The sequence below is a fragment of the Sceloporus undulatus genome, chromosome 6 (genome assembly GCF_019175285.1).
Source record: "Sceloporus undulatus isolate JIND9_A2432 ecotype Alabama chromosome 6, SceUnd_v1.1, whole genome shotgun sequence".
Taxonomy (NCBI): Eukaryota; Metazoa; Chordata; class Lepidosauria; order Squamata; family Phrynosomatidae; genus Sceloporus; species Sceloporus undulatus.
The window spans coordinates 95656482-95679505 of record NC_056527.1 but is presented as its reverse complement, the minus strand read 5'-3'; the positions used below and the strand labels follow the sequence as shown (position 1 = coordinate 95679505).

Genomic DNA, 23024 nt, shown 5'->3' with positions numbered 1-23024 from the left:
GTTGAGAGAGGAAAATCATTCACTCTCTCCAAATACGGAACAGCTTCATTGACTAAAACTGAAAAACAAGAACCAGAATCAAGTCATATTCTCTCTCTGCATAATGCAAACCCAACGTTTCCAATAAAAATTCATTGCTAGAAGTGACATATACTTTTATGGATTTTTCCCTTGACTTCATTTTCTTTATGCTATTCATAACTTTTTGCTTTCAAGGCCTTTGTGAGTTGAAATACAATAGGAGGGTTAGAATTAATCACTCCTCCTCATTGGTCTTCTGATCAAGATTAAAATCTTCCAAAACTGTTGTTGATTATTAATTTTCAATGTAAAGATAAATGCAACTGCATGTTAAATATAGTTTATGTTTAGAAGGAAGTTCACTTTTCCTAGTAGCTTTTTCATTATGTTTTGGACTATGGGGATACTTCTCAATCCAGCAGTCAGAGCAAGTAAATAAACAAGTTCAAGAGTCAAGAATATATTGAAAGATCGAGGATGTACAGACTTCTTGACATTCATTACATCCAAGTAGTATCAGCTCCAGTTATTATTGCTACTTAACTGAAGCAACTTTTAAGGATTTTGTGTAACCTTTTCCAGAGAACGTTTAGAGAATATCATTCTTTTGCAGTGTAACTGGCAGTTTTAAAGTTACTTATATCTTTACAGGGGTGTGGCCTCACTAAATGGTAAAGGAAGAGCATCTCATGGTTCAGCTACTACAGACTCAGTGATTTGTGCTGCAAAGTGTACAATCGTGGGTGTATAATGAAATTCCAATGGTGGGTTTTTATTTTCTACCACAAGCCAGCTGTTAGTAGCATTCAGATGTTTCTCTAAGAACCACAATATTAAAGTAACTATTTTCATTATTTGAGAAACTGGGAATGGGTACATAAAAGAAAAATGTGGTGGAATGAGGGAGACCTTATAACTACACAGTTAATTGTCAATATATAAAAGCAGCTTTTCAAGCTCCACTGTTACCTGGAAGTCAAATTTTATGGGAGTGCCGACGTCTTCCTCATGCTTCATAGCTGACTCTCCCATGACTGTCCCACTAAAATATGACTGAAGCCACGGGTTGACACTGTCACAGACAAAACAGAGTTGAGAAGGACGGAAAGGATAACAAGGTGTCAGGCTGTGTTAATTATGGGAAAGGGTTGGACTACGCTTTCTTGAGAGCACTGTAATTTTTGCCAAGGCTTGAGGAAAGTGTTTCAGCCATTACAATTTTATTAAGGAAGAGGGAGGTAGAATGTACACTAGAATCTACTGATAGATTTGCAGTAGAACATTAGGAATTTCCAGTTCCCAGTGGTTTTACAATAGCTATAACATTTATAAAAATGGGAAAAACAAGAGTAGATTTTGTGTGTGAGTTCCAGTACTCAAAACAAATTCTTGGGACAAAACTGTACAGAAAAGCATCTGCCAAATCCTTTTTTGGGAGAGGGAGGGTAAAGTGCTATATACATAGCTGGCCTTATTATTTAACTTCCATGAAAATTTAATCAATTTTGCAGGCAAAATAATCCAGTGATTTCCATTCTGTATCAGAACAATAGCATCTTAGCATTCTGTTTCCAATGGTGGCTGGACATACTTCACAAGTGCATTTTAATATAAAGAAAGGCAATCCTTTTAGGGAAAGAGGCACGCCAGCATTAAATGCATCATGTGTTGGCATTTCATCTTGCATGGCTATGAAAAGCCTACTCCCACCATTCATTTTTTTTTAATCCATATCCACCATTTCAGCAGTTACGTACATTCTCAATGATGCATCAATAGTGTAGTCCACCAACAGGGTTGCTGATACTGGGGTGACTTTCTGATGGCTTATCCTGTCAGAGACAATAATATTATTTCAACAGTCAGTTTTGACCTATCAAATAGAATTTTTAAGTTAGCAGCAGATGAACTACAAAGATGTTGGCCCTCCCCTCCTGACTAGGAAAAAGCAAGAGACTGTCGGAACAATACTCACGTGGAAGGCTCCACCTGTATGATGATATCCTGGGTGTACACTGAAATTCCAATCACTTCAAATGTAATTATTAACTCTGCCTGAAAGAGAGGCAACATAGCACAACGTGGTTATCCAGCATGCTTTGCTGACACTGAGAGGCACCTCTATCAAAACATCTTTGAAATGGTGAACTGCACCCTTGGACACTTGGGATCAATTTTTTCTAGCCATAGAGGGTGGAGTTGAGAGGCTTGGAAGGCAATGGAGGCATTCAAGGGGCTTTGGTGGGCCTTGTGCAATCCCCAAAGTTCTCGCTCCATTTTAAGGAACAGTGGCATGTAGCCCTGACTCAGAAACAGAGAGAATGCCTTTCTTAAATGGCACTCCAGAAATAGGGAACATCTGGTAAACGTTCCAGTGTACCACATGAAGAACATCTAGCAACATATATCTTTAAGAGACACAGAGAGAACACTAGGATTTGAACCCATGTTTTGGACAAAAGTTCTCAGGTGGTTTTCCCACAGAGGAGCCTTTCTAGTGCATCCAGACCCAGAAATAACTCACCTGTTGGTTCCTTTTGAAAGGGTTGCCTATTTGACACACCACCGTCTCTTCAAACGTGCAGGCTCCAGTCTGAAGACAGAAAAGATGTCATTCAATTTGATGGGCTGCTGTTTTACTTCACTGAATTATATCTAAATAACCATGTGTATGATGCAGCACATTGTGCTATGTTCAAAGTTATGTTTAGACTATAGTGGCCAAAATCCCCCCCCCTCCCAAGATAGCATGATCATGCTGCCTGGGGAATTCTGGAAGTTGTAGTCCAAAATGTAACTTTTCCAAATTCTTACCCTCTCCCTGCCCTGGCCTCAATTTTCATGTGGCCTTAGGCAAATCTCCATAATAGTTAAAAATAAAAAATTATGTTCAGTCCATGTAATTCACACAGGCTGGTCCTTAAAAATCCACTTTACCTAGAACTGCCTACTCTCTGGGGTTTAATGCACTCTTTTCTAGCATCTGCCATCTAATCTTTTCTATCAGAAGAAACCAAGGCTCAAGCCTGGGACCTTCCACAGGCAGAGCAGAGCTATGCTCCCTGTCCCAATAACTCACACTGAAATTTCAGACATTATTTAAGGGATATGTTCTCTTTGGTGGTCATCATCTATGAAACCCAACAGAAGCATGTTTAATATCAAGAAACAGAACGTAAGTAAGAGACATTTATAGGTAACAGCAGAAGTGGCATCACTGCTATGCAAGGGCTGTGAATTTCTCTGTGGCCTTTGACAAATCACTGACCACTGAACTTGTAAGAGTACTGGCATGACCTTATGGAGACATTCTTATACAAGAGGAGGGATCTCTCACCGGCCGAACAGAGGAAGGCCGCAGAGAGGGTGGGTAAGTGATGTTGAGTTGGGCTTCATGAGCATCCTCTCCATTGGTAGCCGATGTTGGCTGATTAGTGACAGTGACACTCAAGTTCAGTTTCTTGACATCACGGCTGTACTGTAATATCTGCTTGCCATTCCGCCTGTCATGGGGAAAATTGCACAGTTGAAGAAAAGCTGTCCCTCCTCCCTGGGCTGGCTCCAGAAATTTGGCTGCTTGATAAAGTCTCCCCTTCCTTCCCAGTTCTACATACAGAAGCTAAATGAAATGGCAACTGAACCTTCCTTCAGCAGTCACAGGTTAGTCTGTGCAACATGCAGTGGCGTCGCTAGGATTGGCGTCACCCAGTGCAGTAACTCAGGCTGTCACCCAACCCATTGACCTCCTCCCATACTATACCATACAGAATCCTTAACAATGTTTTTGTAACAGAGGGCTTTTACCAGCGTTCCCCGTCCTTCCCTGGAATAAGCGCCCACTTAAGAGCTTCGCTCTTGCCGCCTCATTAGATTCTTTTAAGAAGAATTTAAAAACATACTTATTTAGATTGGCCTTCCCTCTTTAGTTTAATTGATTTTCCTCTGCCCTTTGTTTTTCTCCTTTGACTCCGAAATATTTGTGATTGATTGTTTGTACCCTGATATGTGTATTTTTTGACTCCTGTTCCTATTTTTGTAGTAATGTTTTAATTTTTTATATTCTAATTTAATTTGTATTGTAAACGCTATTGTAACTGTTTTTAACATTTGTAAGCCGCCTTGATCTTTTTTGGAAAGGCGGGGTATAAATAAAATTTATTATTATTATTATTAATGTTTTTGTACTAACATTACTCATCAGTTGTACTCCCCATACATCACTCAATGTAATGGCAATAGTTATGACATAACAACTAAGAAAATTAAAATTATACCTTTAAATTACAATATCATATGTGCAGCCTAAATGTATTTACAAGTACATTGTTTCATGTGCTTAAAGTGAAAATTTGGTAAGATGTGAAGTTTTAAAGAAAATTTTTAAAGAATTTTTAAAATTTAATTTAAAAAAAAATTAATCCCCCCCCCAAAAAAAACCATTAAATGTTTATTTAAGAAAAACCTAGGGCCTCTCCTTTCCCTTCCCGCTGAGTAAGAATGCAGCCAAGTACCACAGCCTATTTTTGTCAAACGCAGATGTTCGGGGAGTAGTGGTGTTCCCCCCCCCCGGGATGTCATCTGGTGCAGACTGCACCCTCCTTCACCCCCCAGTAATGCCCCTGGTGACATGGACAGCTCTGACTACCATGCAAGTATAAAGGCTTGGGGGCTATGGAGCTCCCACATCTCCTATCTGATGCTATTTTCTCACTCTGTCTAAAGGCAGAATCGGTCTTGCACTCATCCACTCACCTCCTGGCTCCTGAAGCAAAAACTGGGAACAGACAAGTCTGTGTGCTACTGTTTCCCCAACTGGTGAATGGGAGGTATCTGTTCCCATGCTTTGGAGTTGGAGCTCTGCCCATTTACACCAACCACTGACTGTCTTTGGGGTGAAGCAGATGGGCAGGAAAGAGCGTCTCAAAGCTGACTGCGCCACCCACTCCCAAGGTGGCCCGACTTCGCATGGCCTGACTGCATGGCACAGTATCAAGCTGTGCTGTTAGATAATTTTTGGCATAATTTTTTCCCCACCATCCATGCACACTGTTGCATAAACACACTGCCGGTGACTGCCTGCTGCCCTTTGATTGGCCACACAGTTGCTCCTGTGATCTTCCACCAGTACAGGGCATCAGAGCAGAGGTGTGCCCATTAAGACAATGGAAATGCACAATCATGCCCCCCACTACATGCCCACTTCACCCTATGCCCTCTCTTGGATTGTCTGGTTTGTGTATGTTGTAATTACATCCATTGGAGGTATCACAATTTCATGTCTTTCCATTGCCAACCCGACTGCTTGGGTATGGCAGATCCATCCTTTTTAAATGCACACCTGCATTGGGAGTTTACATGCAAGGTTAGGGTTAGGATAGATCGCTCCTTTACAACCAGTCTCACGTTGGGGCATTTACATGCACAGTTGAAGGTGCACACTTTCCAGGCCAGAGTGGTTTATTTCCACTTCTTTTTAGTCCGGTTTCCTCCTCCTTAGAGCAGCCATAGTGCAGTTTCTGGCTGATTCGGGGGCATGCATCATCTAAATGTCATGTCCCTGAAACCGCTTCTTTTGGCCCGTCTGTTTCAGGCCTCTGACCCCAAGGATTAGAAAGAGTTCTAAGTGGAAGTTTGCATGAAAAGAAACATCATCCTTTTGGGTATGTACCTTGCTCTTACTCACTGGCTCTCTGAGGCCCATCAATTGCAGCCATTTCACTCTCATGGTTCTGGAACCACCCTTTAGCAAGCAGAAGTCAAACAGGATTTATAGTCACAACCAAGATCAGTTTGAATCCCTGCTCAGCCATGGAAATCACACTCTCTCAGCCTCAGAGGAAGGCAAAGGCAAACCCCCTCTGAACAAGTTTTAACAAGAAAACTTCATGATAGGTTCATCTTAGGACTGTCATAAGTCAGAAATGACTTAAGGCACACAACAACAAATGGCCCAAGACCAGGTCTGACTGATGGAAATGGTGTCTTCCTATTCTTCACTTTTCCCAATAGGTGGCACTGTCTTACCTGGGCAGCTTCTGGTTCTGATCATTCAGAAATACAGCCTGAACCTGTAGGTTGCTGTGGCATTCGTTATCGGTTCCACATTCTTTCTGGAACTGGATCTGAAAACAGAATTTCCAAGTTAGCAGGACAGGAACAGTGATGTGGTGGGACTTGGGAGATCCAGGTTTAAATCTATGCTCATCCATGAAGTTTACTGTATGACTTTGGGCTACTCACTTTCTCCCAGCTTAGACCAAGAAGAGAAGTAGGTATACTGTCTTGCTTTCCTTGATGAAAAGATGGGTTCCCTTATAAGTATGTGCAAATATATTGCTTGCTCCACTGTGTGGGTGATGTGGTGTTGGTATTGAAGGTTTGGGAGTTTCTGTCATCTCCCAGGGACAAACTCTGATTCTCTAAAAACAGTTTCATCTTTGAGTAAACTGAAGCAGTTCACAAAGCACAGAATGAAACTCACAACACAAAACTGTAATATTATGATGTAAATAAAGAAGAGGTATGACTACAATGTACTGGTCTGTCTATGCCTTGTGTGAATCTGTCAGTTCTGAGGTTATAAATGAAGCCTGCAAACAATCATATGTATGAGCCTGTGATCTCCATTATTGTCAGGAGGATAAAGATGCAACAAAGCATACAATTTATCTCAATCTATTATAACACAATTGTGAGTGTTCAAGAGAGAAGATATAAATTTGCTAAAAAGTTAGAGAAGTTTGATGCTACTTCAGCAGTCATGGTTTCATATTGAAGTATGTAGATTCTGCTAGAGAGCCCTAGAGCTGGACTACAGATTCTATAAGGCTCAGTTGAGGCCTTTTTAGTAACAAGAAGTGATTGGAGGTCACTTCCTCTTCACTTGTAAAAATGTTGTGTTTTTAGAGAAATTAAGGTAAAGTATATGTCGAGAACTAGCATGGCACAGTGCTTTGAGTGTTGGACTACGACACTGGAGACCATGGTTTGATTCCAGCTTGGCCATGAAACTCACTGTGAGACCTTGGGCAAGTCTTAGCCTCAGGGTAAGGCAATGGCAAACCTCCCCTGAACAAATCTTTCCAAGAAAACCCCATTCTAGGTTCGCCTTAGGATTGCCATAAGCTGGAAATGACTTGTTGGCATACAAAACATACACACATTCAAAAGTATGTATGATGATGGTAAACCATAGACAGTTTCTTGCAGATATACATATGTGTGTGTGTGTGTGCTCACGCACCAAAATATACACACACATATAAACAGATAATTTACCATGCAGAAGCGGTTGTTAGACCGCTTCTGAAAAAAACTTCCATGGACCCCCTGGACATGAAAAATTATAGGCCTGTTTACCATCTGGCATTTTTGAGTAAGGTGATCAAGAGGGCTGTCGCTCTTCAGCTCCAGGTGATACTGGATGAAACCAATTTTCTAGATCCATTTCAAACTGGTTTCAGGACAGGATATGGGGTGGAGACTGCCATGGTCGCCTTAACTGATGTCCTTCGTCTAAGCATCGACAGAGGAAGCGTGACTCTGCTGGTGTGGCATTTGACACAATAGACCACGACATTCTCTTGGAACACCTGAGAGTTAGGAATTGGAGACACTGCTTTGCATTGGTTCCGTTCCTTCCTCTCAGGTAGATTCCAGAGGGTGATGCTCGGGGACAGTTGCTCTTCAAAAACAGAGCTTAATTGTGGCATCCCTCAGGGCGCCATCCTGTCCCTGATGTTACTCAACATCTATATGAAGCCGCTAGGAGAAATCATCCATAGACATGGAGCAGGGTGTTAGATTTTATCGTTTGTAATTTTAATGGATAGAATTGTTTAATCCTTTTTTAAGGGGGGGGATTGTATATATTGTATTTTTAAAAGGTTGTACACTGCTTTGATTGTGGAAACAAAAAGTGAGATATAAATTAAAGTTTTATTTTATTTATTTATACATTTTTTGTGGCTTGTTTTCTAGGGAATGCTACCAACCACTGGTTCAGCTCCTATGCTGTCATTGAGTATTCACAGACATTCTAACTGATGAGGAGGAAGAAATCAATGAAAGAATATTGGTAAGCAGTGCAGCATTTGTGAGACTAATAAAAGAGCAGCATAGTGACAAGAAAGGGGGCTCTCACTGCACTTTAAGTGAAGAAGACCAAAGAAAAAAACAGAAAAGAAAAAAAAAGCAGACTGGAAATATCTAGGTATTCTTTCTCCCTAAGCAGCAAAATGGGGAAGAGATAATGGTCACACTAAACAGTTATCACTTTAAACTGTATGGCTGTGTCCTACAGAACTGTGGTGTTGATGATATGGTAAGGCATTAGAGCTCTATATACCTCCCATAGCTACAAATACAAGAATACCACTGGACGAAGCCATGGCAGTTAGTCAATCAAGATGCTGTAACTGTAGAGTGAAGAGCAACGAGATCCAATAGTAAATGAGAGATAGATGCATTTAATTTTGTATTGTACAAACCTCAGTATTTTCCTCACGAGGCTGATCCTCATTCAAGACGGGAAATGGGTCAAGTGAGTCTATGCTCAACTGGAATTTCCTTGATTTCTCAGCAAGGGAATAGCTCATAGAAAACGCAATTGGGTGTAGCTTGTCTCGCACATCATCCTGCAGAACAGGTGAGAGTTTACAACGGGAAGATGTAAGAATAAACTGGAACTAGAATATCAGAAAGTTATTTTTTCAGACAATAACTCAAAAATCCTTTGGGTTTCCTCCAGCTGATTTTTGTCACCTGCACAGCCCACTTCTTACCCGTAGGAGGACCTTCAGGGATGGACATTTCTTAATTGGCAGGGAAAACTGTCCCCTGAAGACTGGAGATTGTGTCTTAGCAAAATAAACCCGAGGTGGACGGCGGTTCTGGTCTGCTTTTATGACGTAATTCAGTTCTGGAGAGAGACAAAGAGAAAAGAGTGGAAGAAAACAGGTCAGTCTTGACCAAAGCTGAGCAAGTAAAATGAGGCAGTGGAAAACCAGCAACTTCAATTAGGCCTAAACCTCTGGTAAGGCTGAGTTCAAATTAAGTTCTAGGATGACACTGAAAAGCAGACAGGTCTCTGAAAGAACTAAAATTCTTAACAGTATAACTTGGGCAATGTGCAGCCCTCCAGATGTTGCTGGATTTCAGTTCCCAGCACCTTAGCCAATGGTGGAGGATTATGAGAATTACAATCCAACAATATCTGGAGGTCGATACATTCCACAGCTTTTTCGCAGAGGTTGGGTATGACGTAGTTTGGTACAAGCTCAGTCTGAATCCATGAAAATGGAAAGCAAAACACAGGGTGATGGTGCCTCTGAGCATATTCAGTGTGCCACAAGCATCCTACCACAGATGCACACACATACCTAGGATTAAGGAGAAGGACTTCAAGGTCAGCTGGCTACTGGTGGTCAGGCTCCTGAACATCTCTTTTAAAAAGCAAATAATTCCAAACCTGATCATCCCTTCACAGCTCTACTCACTGATGTTCTCATTGTACTTGGGGTTTCCAGCACTTTGGGAATAGGAGACGCAGAAATTCACCTCAATGCTGTTGTTGAGGAGATAGAGGGAGGAGGAGAGAGAAAGAAACAGAAATGTGATCAGTAAGGTTTACAACAGGATGGGAGGGAACTCAGAGAAAGAGCAAAGAGACTCCTCCAAGTACAAACAAAACATAACAGTACTGAACAAAAGAAGTGGGAGCTATGAATGTTACTAGTAATGTTATGAATAATAAACAGTAATGGTTGATGTTTTCTATTTCAAATGGAGTGAGAATCCATCCTGGGCTTTTGTCTGACATTTAAATGATCTATCCAAAGTGCTTAATTCTATTACCTTGGATAACCCCATCAAAGCATTAAAGCCCAAGTCCATTGAGATGGAAGCTACTACCTACAACTGAAAATAAACTATCATAAGTTTGCCCCTTTGCTCTCTGCAGGATATCCTGTACCAGAAGCATCTCTGAGAACCTCCTGTGCTTTACTTTAAAAATCCTCTAAGGAAGGAGCCTCCTCGCCTTCTCTCTGCATCTTGCTCCTATGCACTGCTCTCCTCTTTCCACTGTCAGGAATGTAAAAGTCATTTGCATTTAATCTGAAACTCTCCCTGCCTTGTGTTAACACAATTATTCCTCCTACACCCAATGAGGATGATAAACAATGGTTCTTCCCATTTCTTTCTGACTTCCTCTGAAATACATTGAAAGCTGGCAAAGCATTTCCTCTTCATTTTCCTTTCTGTAGGCTAAATATACCCAAGTACGTCCATCCCATCTGTGCTGTCACATGCCTCCCAGCATCTCTTGGCATCTATGTGGATGGGGAAGGAGAAGAGAAAAGATAATCCAGATACAATAGCATGTTAAGAGAGGCCATTACCAGGAGTCTTCAGTACAGCTGGCTGGGTCCAGGGGGTTTGGGGTAACTGTAAAAGTCTTGTTCACAATGTTGATCACTGGACGGGCTCTGAGGAAAGGTAAAAAGATAACTTAGCCACAGTATTTCAAGTGTTAGTAACTTCCTAACTGGACTACTGTATTGCACTCTACATGGTACTGCTCTTGAAGATGACTTGAAAGAAGATTTGAAAGGATGTCATATGGAAGAAGGAGCAAGCTTGTTTTTTGCTGCTCCGGAGATTAGGACACAGATCAATGGATCAAACTACAGAGATTCTACCTAAATATTAGGAAGAACTTCCTGATGGTGAGAGCAGTTCAACAGTGGAAAACGCTTCCTCAAAGCACGGTGGAATCTCTCCTTCTTTGAAGGTTTTTAAGCAGAGGCTGGATGACCATCTGTCAGGAGTGCTTTGATTGTGTATTCCTGCATGGCAGGGGGTTGGATTGGATGGCCTTTGTGATTTCTCCCAATTCTGTGATTCTAGGACTCAGAAACTACAGCTAGTGCAAAATACAGCAGCAAGATTGTTCACTGGCATATCATATAGACAACAGATAAGACCAGTCTCAAAGGGGTTGAATTGACTACAGGATGAACCAATGGATTAAAACTAAATGAAAAGAGATTCCTTTTAAAAATTAGGAGGAACTTCTCTACAATAAAAAATGTTCAACAGTGGAACAGACTGCCTTGGAAGGTAGTGAACTCTGCTTCTTTGAAGGTCTTTGAACAGACGTTGGATGGACATCTTTCAAGAGTGCTTTAGCTGTGTATAGCAAGGGGTGGATTAGATGGCCCTTGCAGATCCTTCCAGCTCTGAAGTCTATGGTTCTATGATTCTGTGATTTCAGGGAGCTATCCATGGTACTGAATCATCTCCCCAACACATGTTTAGCACCCTGGAAAGAGCCTTTAAAGTTCAAAGTAAACATGGGTGAATTCACTGCCCCACTGATATGGGTGCCACCAGTTGCCATTGCCTGGAACTATGGCTGTAACTAACTTCATAAAAGTAGCTTTCTGAGCTCTGGCCATAAAATAGTTAGGAGCTAAAAGGACAATGCTTACAGGTTGTACCATGACACCTTGTCCATGACACCTTCTAAATCCCATCTCACCTGAGCAGCACAATGTTTTCTGAGAGGGTTCCCACCAGGAGATCAGGGTAGAAGTTCCCATCAACATCCATTCCACCACTGAAGGAGTAGCCAAAAGTTGTGATGCCAGGGACAAAGTCTTTTCCACTAATGATCTGCAGAGAAGGACCAAATTAGGGCAGAGAAAGGGCAACTGCAAAAGGGAGAGAGATGTCTCTGACTTGCCAGTTGTGATGGCAATGTCCCAGGGAACAGCACTGTCAAGCATACAGGGTGGAAGGTGGGAATAGGAAGGAAGAATCCTACTGATGTCATGGGGCTGCACCATAGATCATCAACCCACAGCTAATCAGAAGTTTTGGACTAAAATTCCATCAGTCCTGTCAAGAATGCTCAATGGTGTGTACTCATCAAAAGCATTTCGAGTGTTCCAGGTTGCCTATGTCTGGGCTATGGAAGCAGAAACTGGGGGCATCCAATGAAATCTACAGAAGAAACTTGACACATCTCAAGATGCTCAAAGGATATTTGCTTTATCATTTAAAAGAGAAACATTTCACTCAGTATGTGCTTTTAAGGTCTTCCTCAGGGGCCAAATAAGATTATAAAGGGGGGAAAAGGCCAAGATAGTCATTCAGGCCTCTAGGGACCCAAGATTTTAAATGTAAAATCCACTCCATTTCCACTTTTGTAAAATCTTTGAGAGTCTTCCCTTCAGCCCAGAAACATTCATATGTCTTTGAATGTTCATTCTCTCTTTTCTAGCCATCTGACATCCATCCATCCATCCATCCATCCATATCTATCTACTGATCAATAGATTGACTTAGTAAGTAGATATATCTATCCATATCTATGTATAAGACTAAAAAATAATTTTAAAAACTATCCTTTATTCACTTGTTTTCGTTTGTCCTGTAAATGATTTGAGAGTCCCTTTTCCAGAGTTTTTTTTGAAGGTAGATTCTAAATAGATATGTACAGGCCACCAACATTATATAGGGATTTTATATAATGTTATACATTATGTATTTGTGTGTTTTTCTTTTATGATTTTATAGAGCGCCTGAAAAAGGCCTTAAAATCATAAGCAGGACAAAATGTGTTAGGTTTTTAAAATTAAATTATAATAACCCCTTTTCAAGCATCTTGAGATTTGTGTCCACTATTTTCTTCTGTCTATGTCTGAGTTATCAAATCCTGCATCTTGGGTGGGTACAGATCTCAGACAAGTTATCCCCATGATTCCTCCATTAAATTCTTTGACTTGTCAGTCAAAAAAGTAATTTTTCAAAGCTGTGGGTGAGCATACAGAGAATACAACAGGATGCTTTATACCATGTCAGACTAATAGGCCCAGCTAATTTTGCTCTCTGTCCACTGAAGGGCAGTGGATCTGCAGGATTTCAACATGACATTCTCAGCTCTACGTGGAAATACTAGTGACTGAACCTGGGACCTTGGTCTTGTTCTTTACTGTGTTCTGTAGCTGGACTATCACCTGATTCTATTTCTTATACAGATGCTCAACCTAGAAGGGTAGCAATTCTGGCCAACCCGTCTGGTGAGGCTCATTTGAAGCCCAGCCCATGAAGCCTAAGGCTATTTCAACCATTAGGAACAGTGGGATGTCTGCCATAGGCAGAAGCTGTTGGGAAACAACAGCAACAACCCTCAGTGATGATGGCACTGCCTCTTGGGGGAGAGGACAGCTATGTGTTCTACATATAGCCTATCTTGGGGCATCTAAATTGACTTGCTGCCTGGCCATTATCTAGTGCAAAGTGCTATTCCATCACCAGTACTGGAATGAAATTCAACTTCCAGTCCAGGTCCCCATTTTGTTCTTTGACTCTGTCAATAAAATAATAATAATAATAATAATAATAATAATAATAATAATAATAATAATTTATTTATATCCCACTTTCCCCTCAATATAGGGACTCAAGGGCCTGCTGCTTTGGGCTGGTCTTTCCAAATTCCTGGTGTTTGAAGGCATTGTGATTATTGTATAACAGAGACAAGGAACCTGTGGCCTATGGGCCAATGTAGATCTCAAAGTTTCTCAATCAGGATCTCTGGATTCTCTCTGAGCTGTGCCTCCTTGCTAGCTCCACTCTGAATTATAATATTATTTACTCCATCACAAAGTTTTGGAAATATTACTTTATTTCTGGCTCTGGCCATGGCCACTGTTGGAACATTGACGCTATCTAAAGTAATTGGCTTCAAAGTTTCAGTTGAAGTCCTGTGGATGTCAATGAGAGAGAAGCTCCCATCTTTTATGTAAAGTATGGGGAAAGCACAGTGTGTGACATCAGAAACATTTCCTCCAGAATGTATAGAGGGAAATGTTAGGAAGATAAAGAGGGAAAGGTAAGGTGCGTTTACCTGCCGGGGCTTATCAACAAGCCCTCCCACGCTGCTGTGGTAGATGTATACTTTCCCTGACCCTTCAAATGGAGCCCCAATGGCAATATCTGTGGGAGAAGTGTGGGGAGGAGGAAAGGATTAGACGGAAGCATCTGAAACAACCTATTGTTACTAAAGTGTGTTAACAAAACTATTACCTTTGAACAGGCTGTTGATGATTTAAGGTGATCTGGAAATCTCTCATTCATAGGGCTGTCTTAAGTCAAAGCTGATTTGAAGGCAACAAATAACAACAAATTCTGTTGTGTGAATAGGCCCTACATCACAGCCTTCCTTACCAGCATTAGATGTACTGGATTTTTATATGCATATTAATAATTGTTTTCTCAGTTTGCATCTCTGTAAATGCAATTTATCACATACCAATTTTTTTTTTGCAAATCTATTTTCATCCTCTTTGGGGTAAGATGCCCTTCCTTCTTTTGGAGCAATGGGTAAGTGGTCACTCTGACTGCATTGCTGGTCTCCAGTCTCAATCACTGATTCACTAACCTTAGTAGGCCACACCACTGCCTCAGGGTCCTCATCAGGTCATGACAACACTCCTCTGAGATATTCCAAATCCCATCAATAGCACCATAATTAACAGCAAAACACAAAGTTAAGAAGAAAGCAAGCTAACCTTGGAAATCATCTTTGTCGACATCTCCAATGTTGGCCACAGCAAGACCGAATGATGAATTGCGGGGACCAGTGAGGGTGAGGTTTGCACTGCTGTGGAACGTTCCACCCAGGTTCATGTACACATAGACAGCCCCACCCTTCTCCTCTTTCCGATCAAAGTAGTAAGGTGCACCAATAATCAAATCCTGCCACCTTCCAATAAGAAAAAAGAGAGGTGTGAGGCTCACCATTATATTGGGCATGGGGATGGCCCAAGACATTTTGCAAAGAAACCTTCCATTACATGTGCAAAAGCTAATTAGACTGGCAACTGAATCTTTCTTCAAGTACTGATGATGGGACAACATCAATGGACCAACTCAGGATCCAAGTCTTGGGAAATAACTTTCAAATCAATTAGTCAAATTTTTATTTCCAGGGTTAAAAACTAGGGCCATAACAATTCTAGTAAAAATTGTAAAAATAACTATATTTATGTTTCTCAAAAGTAACTAAAATGGTTCATTTTAGACTATATATATATATAAATTGAAGCCACTGTCTTCCCATACAATACATCCTTCTGCCTTCTCTCTTGCTGTTACCCACAAGAGAACATTTGGTTAAAAGTTAAAGTTACAAGAAGAGTGAAGTTATTCCCCATTATGTTTCAGTTGTAACATTATTGTTACAGAGAAAGAAATATATTACAATTAACTAATTTTTTATATAAGTAACTTTAATATTTAGTATGCAAAGGGGTCTTGTAGTCTCAAAGTGATTTACCAGACTAATATGGCAATGTATTTGAATTAATATTTATTTATTAATAATAATAATAATAAATAACTTATTTAAATAAAATGTAAATAAATATTAATTCTATATTCAATCAATAATTTATAACTAGTTTATTTATAACCAGCTACTCTATAAGTAGTTATTTATAACTAGTGACTTCTGAGATATGTTGTACAGAGTAGGCTGGAAAATACATACTCTCCTTTCATTCACACTGGTGTTATCTCAGCATTCACAAAACAACATAAGGTAGTAGTACAAGCTATCTTGCTGCCACTTCCCATATTGTGATCCCCTTCTTTATACCAAACAATAGGGCTGGGCCCAATTGTACAAACGGTTTTAGACTCTTCCATCATCTCCCTCTCAAAGGGACTCACCCATCATTGTTGAGGTCAGCCAGAGCAATGGAACTGCCAAAATAGGAGCCCACCTGCTCTCCAAAGAGCATCAGTTTCTCCTGCAAGGTACTGTCATTTTCAGCTGCCATCAGGAAGACAGCCCCAGTATGATTATAGCGGGGGGCTCCTGTGATGAAAGTGTTGTTTTCCCAGCGCAGTACAGCAGTGCTGGCCTCAATGGTATATCCTAGAAATAAGGGAAGCATAAGTGGGAAAGGAATCTGAGTCTTTCTGTTCTTTATCTTGCCTATTTTTCTCACCTGCACATCTTCCAATTCACTTTCTGTGTTCAGCCTATCATATCTGATATCATTAAGATAAAATATTAAGGGCCCGAACAGACAGGCCAAAATAAAGCTGCTTCAGGTCACTTTGGAAGTATGCTGTTTAAATGACACATGCATCTTAAGAGGCCAGAAACTGTGCCAAAGCTGCATGCTAGTCTTTAGTGTGCAGCATTGGCACGGCTTCAGGCCTCTTAGCATGCATGCAGCATTTAAACAGCATATCTCCAAAGTGATCCGAAGCAGCTTTATTTGGCCTGTCTGTTCAGGCCCTAAGTTACTAAGCTTAGTAAGATACTAAGCCACCACCTTTTACATGACCTGGTAAACCAACAAGACTGTCTTCCATTAACTATAGTTTCCTGATTCATCAGAATCAGGGGACTGTGATTAACAATTTTGGAAGCAACCAGGATATTTAATCAACATCAGAATATGGCTTAGCATCCTGGCTTGTTCTGAAAGACATAACCATGGTATGTATTATGGTTTGAATAAAAGTGCAATGTCCATAATCAAGACACTCATTTACATTTTCCTTCTTAAGCCAAGAGGGGGTTTTGTGTCATGGCCCTAATCTCTGAAGAGTTCTCTGAGCCAGATGGGGTCCTGTTTTCCCCCATTCCTCAAGTAACCTTTCACATCTTCTCATTTCCTCTCTGGGGGCCACAAACAGGGCACTTCCTCCATCTCCATGGCAGGTTTTTCCAGCTAAACAGAATTCCATCTGGTGCCTAGAACAGTTAGTTCTCCTGTTCCACTTTGGCCAACCCTAAGAGGCTCTATCAGACAAGCCTTTGCTGTGTCTACTGTGCCCAACTGCATTGAATTACCTATTACGTTGCTAAGGTGTGACCCAGTCCTGAGAGAAATGCAATGGATATTCAAAAGCTATCTCATGAGAAACTCTCTAGAACCAGGCATTTTGGATAAGGGAGTCTCAGCCTGTATTTTCTTCTCTGTGGACAACTGTGATGTTCAAGTGCTTCAGATAATCCGCTTTTAGATTTTAGGGTTTTTGATGTTTCAGAACCTTCCTCTTCCACAATATATTTGTACTGTACACCATTTTATTTTGTTGTTTGTGTGTGTGTGTGTGTGTGTGTGTAAATCTATTTATATCTTCCCGCCTCTCCCAACTGGATCGAGGCGGGATCACAGCAGAGTTTAAAAATACAATTACAACATTACAATCTTATTACCACACAAGTTAAAAAACAGAATTAAAAGCATAAAATCAACAATCATGGGGTCAATGGGTAAAGTACATTGACTGCGTTTCCCCCCCACAATGACACCATAATTACAGATATCATCATCCTCTGTATCATAAGTTCACTACACACAGTAAAAGGGGGAATGCATGGTCCTAACCACTACACCAGAGCAAAGTTGCTGCTGGCTTCCATGTCAATGACTCCATGAATCTACTCTGGGTTTTAGTTTGAACTTTAAAGGATCTATCTAAAGTGTTAAACCCTATCCCCAAAATTACAAACAGCACTTGTAATAGCTCCTTTAAAGTTTAAAGTTTACACTAAACCCCACTCTCTGCCTTACTAACATGGAAGCCACCAGTTATTGATGCATCACACTGGCTCTCATTTTATGTTCTTTTCTGCTGAGGAGCAAGAGGAGGACTGAAAGATCAGGTTGCCAGCCACAACCAGTGAGAATTGGTTGCACTTACCCATATAGCTGTTGCCTCTCTTATGGTCTGGATAGGAGTGATCCTTCTGATCCCAGCTTTCACGCTGGATCACATAATCAGTACCTGCATCAGACAGAGGCAACATGTTTAACCAAATGAAAGCAAAGACTCCTGAAGACACCTTTTTGCCCTTGTACTTCCTATACGTACCATCTTAAACACAAGCTTTTATCTGAAGGGCCGTTTCAGAACAGTATTCTGTCTGAAGACAGACAACCCTCTATACGATGCTTAAAAATCATACAATGCCATATTTGTAGACTGTTATATTTAAAAGTAGATTATGTCTAGATGGAGGACTGAAAACATGTTTCAGTAACAATTTGCTAAATCAATATCTCTTCGCCTGATGTTTAAATCTCCTAAATCCACATTTAAATAACTTTAAATAAACTGTGGAAGGCTGCTGCCACACTGCAGAAATGAAGTAGTTTGACACCATATTAACTTCCAAGGCAAAAATGCTATGGAATCCTGGGATTTGTAGTTTGGTAGAGCAGCAAAGTGCTCTGACAGGGAAGGCTAAATATCTAATAAAACTACAAATCCCAGAATTCTGTAACATTGAGTCATGGCAGTTAGTGTAAGATTGCTATATTTCTCCAGTGCGGCAGCAGCCTAAGTCTTGATGATGGACTGGAAATCATGTTTATAAAATAGTGTGGTGATTCGATACTTTACACCAGATTTTATGAAATCTCCTAAGTCCAACAATATCTATTGTTTTCTTTATATATCTATGCATATATCAGCTTGTGGGATTTGCTGCAATGAATTAATTTGCTTTGACAATCCCTTGCTCTTCATTTTAGTTCTAAGTTAACCAATAGGACCAATTGAGGCCCACAAACAATGAAAGACTAAAGCACAGTGGGGGACACTCAGTGCCACAAACCTTGCCAGTTGTAAGCACCAGGAGCTCCAAAATAAACACTGTAGGGGGTAAAGCCACCGCTGATTCCCATCTGGCACATGCCAGTCTTCTCTAAGTCTGTGTTTGCATTGCATATCTCATTATGGTACGTCTGCCACTCATCGTCTTCCTGAAGGCCCAGGTCATTGCCACGGATGTAGCACTTCCCCACCATGCGTCGCTGATCTTCATTGCCAGCCCATAAGATCCTGGTATACCGGTGAGCACAGGCCTGGCAAAAACAACCCATCAAAGCTTTAGTCTGTACTGAAACGGAAGGTAAATTTCTGATGTTTCTGGAAGAGATGGCTTATTTCTTTGAAGCTCTTGTCCATGGTTCTTGAGATAATGGGGATGTAATGAGAAAAAAAATTCTTCACAAACTCAGCCCTGGCTCTGAAAATGGTTCTGAGTCTAAGGCTGCAGCTACACTGCAGAATTAATAAAGTTTGACACTGCTTTAACTGCCATGGTTCCATCCTACAGACTCCTGGGATTTGTAGCTTTGTGAGATATTTAGCCTTTTCTATCGGAGAGCTCTGGTGCCACAAAGAAGTACAAATTCCAGGATGCCACAGGATGGAGCTATGACAGTTCAAGCAGTTTCAAACTGTATTAATTCTGCAGTGTAGCAATAGGCTAAAGCATGGAAAGAGAACATGTGGCCCATCAGATGCTGTTGGATCACAGCTTCGATTATCCCTCACAGTTGAGAAAGCTGAGGAACATGTGGTTTAAAAATATCTGGACAGTCCTCTTTCCCACAGCAAACTTAGAATGGCTTGATATAGCATGAAGAACAGGCATTTGTAGTGTGTTGACTACATGTGTTAGTGGTGGATACAAGATCATAAAGCTTGAAAAAGAAATGCATCACTACCGGCAAGTATGAGGGCATGGATTGCAGAGCCATGACATTACTTTGTCTACAGTATTAACATGATGGGTCATGTGATGAATACACTGCAGACAATGGCCACATTTTCACATCACACTAAGCCAAAGTTTATGTTAGCCATGCTTCATTTGCTTTAGCAGATTATAGGGAGTATAAAACCTGCCTGCTGAAACAGATGAACCGGCTGCCAATCCTTTTATAGGCAGAACTCAAAGTGCTGGTTATGGCCTTTAAATCCCTACATGGCTTGGGTCCAGACTATCTGAAAGACTGTATCTCCCTACATAAGTTAGCCCAAGCTTTAAGAGCTGCAGCAGGGGGCTTTCTCTAGGTCCTGACTCCATCATAGGCATGCTTGGTGAGGACATGGGAGAGAACCTTCTTGGTGGCTGCTTCCAAGTTGCAGAAATTCCTTCCATGGGAGTTCCAGTTGGCCTCCTCTCTGCTGTCTATCCACTGACAGGCAAAGACAATTTTTGTTTAGGCAAGCATTTTGTTTTTAACTTGTGGGAGCAAGTCATGTGCCAACAAGATATTTAAAGGGAGCACCTGATAAAGAAAAGGTTAAGGACCACTGCCTTACACCATTAAGGCTGCAGTCCTGTACACACCAGTCCAAGCATGGTGGGACTTATCTCCAACTAGACATATAAGATTGTGCTATAAGAAACCAACTCCCTCTCCGTAAGTGTTGCAAGAAAGCATAGTCACTCACGCCATCCAAATGGTCTTCCAAGGCTTGCTGCTAAGAGACTATTCAATTCCTAGTCCATCGCTGTCTTGCCCCCCATTCCCATAATCCTTCTAGGAGTTGTCAAGTATCATCCCAGGTGCTGAAACTTCAGGGTCAAAACCTGAGACCAAGTGATGGCCTCTGGGGACACCACAAGAGACAGCCCCATACTAATGTTGTAAGTCGTGACCCTTGGTGATGTCTCTAAGCATGATACAATAAACATCAACCACAACTGCAAGGAATATGGCATTCAAATTTAAAAAAAAAATAAAGACGCACCAACATGCACACATAAACATTCACAGACTTTACAAAGAACTGCTCTCACTCTCTCTGACTCACTCATTCTCTTTCAGATTTCTTCTCCTTGCTCTTGAGAACCAGAGAAGAGGGGCCAGGCCCTGACACTCAAGGTTGGCACTGACTGGGAACCCTAAACCCTCCTCCCTTTCTGTCTTTTCCCCAAGAATCTTTTCTTCCGTACATCTCTCCCATTTGCTATTTTGGTCCTCTGCCATATCAGCACCTTTCAGTTCTTCAAAAACATCTTCAGTAGAATTAGCTGAAATTCAAGAAATAGCTCTGGGCAGTGGAAGCTAGACGTCCAGGCGCCTCGGAGAACAAAATGCAAGTGTCAGTGGCACCAATAACTCATGCTTGAAAGGGAGATGCCTTTCACTTCTCACTTAAGGTTGCCAGGTTTTAAACTGGAGATGGCTCTTGCACTTTTAAAGACTGTTTTAAGAGTTCATCATGAGAAGCAACACCTAGAATTGTAGAAATCTCAGAGCTGGAAAGGACCAGATGGGCCATCTACTCCAAGTCCCTGTCATGAAGAAAGACACAACTAAAGCACTCCTGAGAGATGCTCATCCAACATCTATTCAAAGACCTCATAAGATGGAGCATTCACCACTCTCTGAGGCAATCTATTCCCCTGTCAAACAGCTCCTACTGTAAAAACATTCTTCCTAATGTTTAAGAGGAATCTCTTTTATTGTAATTTGAAATTCCTACTGATATTCCTTCTTCCACATAACCTTTAAAGATACAGGAGCCATCTCCAGTTTTAGGCCTTGCAAACTTAGTGCCTATTACCAGTCTCACATACTTAATAAAATAACACTTAGCATTCCTCTGAACATTCACAGAACACCTTTCAAGGCATCCTGAATTTGGAATACATCCGCTTAATTTCAGAGCCTTGAAATTTTAATGCTGGTGCTAATGTGTTGATGTTACATCATTAAAGAAAAACAAGCTCATTAACACTGCAATGGCAAAGGAAAGTATCCAGTTAATTTTTCAATTGATTCATTAAATGGTTAGATGAAAACCTCATCTGAGCCTATTAAAAAGGGCCAAATTGTAATTATTCCCAAATTGTATTTATTTTGAATAAGCAGTAAGCAATCCTACATTTTTACAAGGGACTGGAAGGAGACCAGACATTGGCAAGCCCAAGTACAACACCTACTTTTGCAGTAAGCCTCTGATCCAGCGGAGACTGAGCTTGTTCTTCCAAGAAGTTTAAAGTTCTCCCCTCCCCACAAATATCATACTCACCATCACTCTTCCAGAATCTGTTCTCTGACTTGCTACTGCCACCCCCAGCCACATATCGTCAATAATATTATTTCGGGGATCACCTAAAGGGAACATGGAAGGAGAAAGGTAGAGAAAAAGCCATTAAGAGAAGTGCCACTATCCTGCCATGTCCATCCTTTGGTTCTGTGCCCTTTCAAGTGTTGTTGGACTTTAGCTCCCATCAGCCCCAGCCAGCATGGCTAATGTGCAGAGATAATGGAAGACCTCACATGTGGAGGTTCACTGTCCTCCATCTCAACATTAGATTTCCCCACACATTCTCATGCAGAGAGGATACAGTTTTCATAGCTTCAGGCAGACAAATGAACTCCATCAGAGAAAGAAGCAGGAAACATGGGATTTAGATTACTCTTGTTTGAAAGGAATAACAAAGCTCTAGATATTAGAGTAAAAGAGAAATATTTCTGACAGATGGTAGACTACATCTGGACACTGCACAAAAACCTAGTAAGTGATACGGGATTGTTGTTTATTATTTCATTTGTCTCCCCTCAAAAAAGTTCATTTTGCATTTGCTCTCCCAACAGCTCTGCAAGGTGTGAGATGCTTACTATGCATGGGAGAAAAGACAAAACCATAGGAGAAAAGAAAAAATAACTTGGGGCTGTTTAGACAACTGACACAGCACTAAAACATAGATTACTAATGGAATTTGATCAGTAGTAGATTTGGAAAGGACAAGAGAAGGTACTTTTACAAACAATGCCAGGCATACACAATGTTTGACCACTGGCCATGCTGGCTGGGACTGCTGCTACACTGCAGACTTAATGCAGTTTGACACTGCTCCATCCAATGGAATCCTGGAATTTGTAGTTTGTTGTGGCACCAGAGCTCTCTGACAGAGAAGGCTAAATATCTCACAAAATTATAAATCCCAGAATTCCATAGCATTCATCCATGGCAATTAAAGTGGTGTCAAAGTGCATTAGTTCTGTAGCATGAAGGAACTTTTGAGAGCAGAAACCCTAAATATCTGGTGTTTGCACTTAAGAATTGTATATACATCTAACCTTTAATATAACCCTCACCTTATGTGATTTTTTAAACACTTTCTCTCACTTCATAGCTCACATTTCCCCCCTCTTCAG

The 23024-nt window shown here is 40.9% G+C and overlaps 1 protein-coding gene across 2 annotated transcripts in view; it reads right to left on the bottom strand.

Annotated features, from left to right (window-relative positions):
- ITGA3 (integrin subunit alpha 3) overlaps nucleotides 1-23024 on the bottom strand; it is a 76938-nt gene that overhangs the window by 15719 nt on the left and 38195 nt on the right. For both annotated transcript variants that reach the window (XM_042475309.1, XM_042475310.1), the window contains exons 3-19: nucleotides 21892-21974; nucleotides 18674-18923; nucleotides 17758-17841; nucleotides 15763-15970; nucleotides 14601-14794; nucleotides 13937-14025; nucleotides 11564-11697; nucleotides 10422-10508; nucleotides 9519-9586; nucleotides 8805-8941; nucleotides 8511-8657; nucleotides 6046-6143; nucleotides 3359-3524; nucleotides 2546-2614; nucleotides 1997-2076; nucleotides 1779-1853; nucleotides 991-1093 (exon numbers count right to left, since the gene is read on the bottom strand). In XM_042475309.1, coding sequence (XP_042331243.1) covers nucleotides 991-1093; nucleotides 1779-1853; nucleotides 1997-2076; nucleotides 2546-2614; nucleotides 3359-3524; nucleotides 6046-6143; nucleotides 8511-8657; nucleotides 8805-8941; nucleotides 9519-9586; nucleotides 10422-10508; nucleotides 11564-11697; nucleotides 13937-14025; nucleotides 14601-14794; nucleotides 15763-15970; nucleotides 17758-17841; nucleotides 18674-18923; nucleotides 21892-21974 — 2072 coding nt within the window. The remainder of the gene's footprint in view (nucleotides 1-990; nucleotides 1094-1778; nucleotides 1854-1996; nucleotides 2077-2545; nucleotides 2615-3358; nucleotides 3525-6045; nucleotides 6144-8510; nucleotides 8658-8804; nucleotides 8942-9518; nucleotides 9587-10421; nucleotides 10509-11563; nucleotides 11698-13936; nucleotides 14026-14600; nucleotides 14795-15762; nucleotides 15971-17757; nucleotides 17842-18673; nucleotides 18924-21891; nucleotides 21975-23024) is intronic.